The sequence below is a fragment of the Arachis stenosperma genome, chromosome 7, assembly GCF_014773155.1.
Source record: "Arachis stenosperma cultivar V10309 chromosome 7, arast.V10309.gnm1.PFL2, whole genome shotgun sequence".
Lineage (NCBI taxonomy): Eukaryota > Viridiplantae > Streptophyta > Magnoliopsida > Fabales > Fabaceae > Arachis > Arachis stenosperma.
The window spans coordinates 21797189-21802440 of record NC_080383.1 but is presented as its reverse complement, the minus strand read 5'-3'; the positions used below and the strand labels follow the sequence as shown (position 1 = coordinate 21802440).

General features: G+C 28.5%; 1 protein-coding gene across 2 annotated transcripts; it reads right to left on the bottom strand.

Annotated features, from left to right (window-relative positions):
• Positions 1-1536: 1536 nt before the first annotated feature.
• On the bottom strand, positions 1537-4080 carry LOC130939152 (protein decapping 5-like). 2 transcript variants are annotated; one of them, XM_057867253.1, is made up of 4 exons: positions 3801-4080; positions 2565-2714; positions 2091-2162; positions 1537-2010 (listed from the first exon to the last, which is right to left on the bottom strand). In XM_057867253.1, exons 1-4 carry the CDS (start codon positions 3825-3827, stop codon positions 1684-1686), a joined length of 576 nt encoding a protein of 191 aa, XP_057723236.1. In that variant the 5' UTR covers positions 3828-4080; the 3' UTR covers positions 1537-1683. The 2 variants fall into 2 exon arrangements, with proteins under 2 accessions (XP_057723236.1, XP_057723235.1); XM_057867252.1 differs by having other exon boundaries at positions 1554-2016.
• Between the last annotated feature and the right edge of the window lie 1172 nt (positions 4081-5252).

Sequence of the window (5252 nt, the reverse complement as noted above, 5' to 3'; positions counted from 1 at the left end):
TTTATGTTGATGAACTATTTCAAAAGTTTGTAAAAACAGAAATTCCAAGAAATAAGGCTATTGAAAGCCCAGTTTTGTTATTAAAATAACCGTCAAGAAATTCATTTTCATCATCTAGTTTTAGAATAAGAGAATCTAAAATTAACAGCCCTCTAAGTCTATCTCATTTAAAAATTGAAGAAAAAGATTCTGAAATAAAGGAATTAACAAAAAGAATTGAAAAGTTGAATGAAACTTTAAATAATAAATTATGACGATAAATAAAGAAGAAATATACGTGTCTTATCAAGATAAGAAACAAGAACTCTTTGAAAGAGAAAATCATTTGAAATATTTAAAGTTTTCTGAAATAAACCAAAGAGCTTTCAAAACTTTAGTATTATCTTATAACAATATGAAAAAAGAAGTCGAAGAATTAGAAAAAATAATAGAATCTTTAGAAAATAACAATGAAGCTATGGCAGAAGATGCAGAAATTCTAATATGAAAGATTTTCAAAAAAGTCTTATTTCTTTAAAAATAATTAAAAGGAATATGAAAACAAGAATAATGGCTATATCTATAAAAATAAGAAATTTGACAACTGAATCTTCAGATTTAGAAACAGAAATCAAGAAGGTAAACAAAAAGATATTTAGAACAAGAAAATTAATACAACGTTTTAAAACTAAAAAATCAGTCAAAAATTTAAAAAAAAATATTAAGAATAAACAAATTTATCGTGCTCGAAGATTGCATTATCTTCACATACAAAATATGATTGCATTACAAGCTTTTGAATCAAGAATACATGTTCAAAATATTCAAGTAATACAACCTCTACAGGTTGAACCCCTAGAACAAGTACAAATTGAATCTGAACAAGAATTACAAGTATAAAATGCCTGGTTTAGCAAATCAAACGATACAAGAATTAAAAAATGATTTAGATTTTCAGACAAGTAAAAAAAGATATTATGAAGTAAGATTACAGAATAGTAACATTTACACAAGAAATAGAGAAGAAGTGGAACAATTCTGTAAAAATTGTATAGAAAGCATATCAAGAGAAATAGAAAATTTGTTAAAAGAAATAGAAAATTTTAATAATGCAAATCCAACCCAAGAAAAATATTTCAAAAACCTGCATTGATAAAAATTGGTATCAGAGCCAAGTTAACGATTAAGGATAACACTTTTCTCTTTAAAGCAACGCTTTTTAGTGACACGCTTTTTTGCCATAAAAGACAAAAATCTGTAAAGATGCATCTTTACAGTAGTAGGCACCTTTTTAAAATTGGCTCTGTGACATTCACATGGTATTTAGACCTAACACGTCAAGATATTATCGATTACAAGGGCCTTTTAGACTAATTTATCAAATTATTAAGGACTGGTTAGAGTTTTTTGAATTATAAAAAAATGTTTTGTCCTTTAAACAAATAGATAAAGAATAAAAAAATATTTATTCTAATAATAGAAAATAATAATATCTTTCTATTTGAATATTATATTATTTTTCTATAAATTCATATAAAATAGGCTTGCCAATTCATCGCACTTGTCATGTAGGTGCATTTTATAATTCTTTTAAATATTAATTAAATAAAGTTAATCAAGTATTGTGCTAAGTATGGCTATTTTTTTCTTAAATTATAGTAATGTTTCTTTTTGAAAAATTATTGTGCCAAGTTTGTTAACAGATTATCTATTCATACATATAAATGAAGGCATTGATAACCCAGGTGGTGGTCCAAGCAAAGATTGCTGTTGTAACTGAGGAAGCCCATTTGGAGCACCATAATATCCCTGCCAATACATTGGTGGCATAGCTAGTCCACCACCATTTGCATTTGGGGCATTTGGAGAAGCTCTCCATGATCCTATGTTCCCTCCAGGTTGATATAAAGGTAATGGTCCTTGATAATTTGATCCATGGAGTCCTAGCTGTGTGTTTTGAGAACTAAAATCTGTCAAAGATCCAGTTACTGGAGGTATATTTGTAGATGTGGTGGTGACTGGGCGAGGATACTGAGACTACAAGGCAATTTCACATGTTAGTATGTGATTTTAAATCGATGCGTTGCGTATTCAAAAAGTTGCTTATCAACCTGAATAATAGCTGGATCAGCATTTATTGGTGGAGTAGGCTGGACAGGTGGAGAAGATTTAACCTGTAAATCCTGCAAAAAGTATTATAGGATGTTTCAGCCAATCTGGTTTAAATAAATCATTCAGAGTCCACATGCAGTAACATAAAGCAGATGTTGTGTAATAACAACATCGGAATATTCAATAAAATGACATAAGAAAATCCGGATGGGCTTCCTCCCTACTTCAATGTATACAAGATGTGATTTGCTGACAATTACTAGAAATAAACCTCTACATAAAATTGGGGATGAAGATAAATGCTAGATTATTTGCATCAATTACCCGTTATTCCAATTCTTGTAGTATTAATTAGTCCTAGAGATAAAAATATCACATAATAACATGCAGTTCTTTCAAAAGAAAATTAACACAATAGACAACACCACATCAGCTATTCAATAAGGTAATAGTATTTGATCTGTATATGATACCTTGATGTCAGTCCCACGGAATAGTATATACTCGTACACCTTGTCACTTGGAGGAATCTGTGGACCATCTTTTTTCCTTCCTTCAGTTCTTGTCACTTGGAGGAATCTGTGGACCATCTTTTTTCCTTCCTTCAGTTCCAAAAGATCGCACTGCACCACAAAACCCAAAGACTAAAGAATCAGTACACCAAAGCCGCTTTTGACGGTAAGACACCTATGAAGAAACCTTTGTCATTGTTTAATTACGTAAACAGAAATAATAGACTTCAACATTGAAAATGACATCCAATTTTATGCATTCGCAAGTTCATGACATCAACTAACACGCTCTTCATGTTCTTCATGAGCCAGATACATGTTATAATCAGCAAAACAAATTAATGTCTACTGCTGCCCTGACCATATGATGGGAATTTCAGAGGCTTTTACCATGACCAACACATAACTAAAGACTCACAAGTCACAATCATAATATTAAGTGGGGCACCAAACAAAAACACAAACCAAATGTCCAAAAGCCAAAGCATCGTCCAGTGAGAATGAAAATCGTAAGTCATAAAGAAAGCAAGACAACTTAGAAAACCAAAAAGCCAGATAGATTATCAAAAAGCCTTCAAACCACTGAAAACAATCTGAGATGTGGTAAAAACCTTTCAATTTCATTGTATAAATAGAAAAATGAAACCTCAATGGTAACAGAAAGTGGAAACCTTTTGAAAATTAGTTAGTGCTTACACCTTTTAAAGAAAAGAACCCTAAACAATCAGAAGTACAGAGCAATTTCTTCCCTCCAGAACAGATAATCATTTACAAAGCAGCATCACTAACCCTTTTATCGTTAGTAGCCATAATATAATCAATGATCAAACATACAATCACACTATAAACACTTACACATCAAAATTGCACGAAACAGCAAGAGAAGCACAATAATTCATAAAACTAAAACATAGACAAGTCACCACAAAGCTTTCAAACCAACTAAAAACACAATGACAAGAACCATATAACACCATACGAAGCTCAGATTCAAACTCAAGGTCAATCCACATGATAAAACCTTGCAATAAAAAAATCAACTCTTCATTGGAACACCCAAAAAGAAAAAGGAAATTCACACGAATTTCACTCAAAACAGATAAAACACGAATTTTCTTTTTACCATCATTTCAAAGATCTAAGACGCACATAACACCAAATTAAGCTGAAAATCGAAAGGGTTTTGAGAAAAAGTACCGTTTCGGAGGCCAATACTGGACTCATCGGTGTTGATATTGTAGAGAACACCTTCGTATCTGATCTCGCTCTTGGAGGTCAAGCTGATCAAGCAACCAATGTAGGAATCCGCGGCGGAACTCGAGCGAGAAAAGGCAGTATCGGAAGCCATAGCCTTAGCTTGCGAGGGAGAACAAAAACCATACACTGCGTTCCGCTGATTTTGTGACGGGAGAACGAATTTAGGGTTCGATCGGTTTTTCCTGGGTCAGTGTGAGAGAGAGAGAGTGTGTGTAGGGGATAGGAAGTGAGAAAGCATTAACAAAAAAGAAATTAACAATAAAAAAAATATTTTTTTATTATAGATTAAAAAAAAACTTTATTTTTCAAAAAAAATTAATCGAATTTTAATTTTTTGAAATACGATTTTTTTGTTTGGCATTTGGGATAAATTTATTGTACCTAAAGGTGAACTTTGTTATTTTTATAAGGTTCATCATATATACCAGCAAATTTTTAGTTTTATTTAGAATTCGTCACGTTTTTTATAAATTCCTCTTTTGCAGAGAAAAATAAAAACAATACAGAAAACTTTCTTCTTCGTTCGAAAGTATATCAATATTTTGAAGGCTTTAAAAAAATAGATCATTTTTATGTTGGTAGATTTTAAATTTAGACCCTCTAAATTTTAGATTTTAATTTCGATCCATCCTTTCTTTTATCTACAATAAAAATAATTATTTTCTTATTGTCATTAAAATAAAATAAATATATATATATATATATATATATATATATATATATATATATGCACCACCTATTAATATTAAAGTAATAAATAAAAAATGAAAAATTTATGTTTTATACTATAGCATTAATATATGTTTTATAAAATTAAATTTATGTTTATGATATATATATATATATATATATATATATATATGTATAAAAATAATTTAAAGAAATTTAATTCTATCTCAAAATAAAGTTCATCGAAAGCTCTATATAAAACTAGAAGTTTATTGTTGGTACGGCAAACTCATCTTAAATATCACAAAAAAAAATTGTATTCAAAAAAATTAAAGTTTGTTTAATTTTCTTCGAAAAATAAAGTTTTTTTAAAATTTATAATAAAAAATCCATAAAAAATAATTGGGATATCAACAACTAATGAAAAGATTCTGATTCCAAAAGAAAAAAAAATTAAAATTATAATTTATTTTTAAATAAATTATAATTTTAATATGTTGTATGATGAAATTGAATTTTAAAGTCAATTAGGTATATGTGTTTCGTACTCAGTATGAGATAATATATAAAATTATATAAAAAAATTTATTAAAAAATTAAATAAAATATATATAATAATTATTATTATAAATATGTTATAAAGTTATAATTAAAATCAAACTTTTAGGATTTTTAATATTAAAATATATAAAATATTTTTTAATTAGTATTTGTCTTAATCAA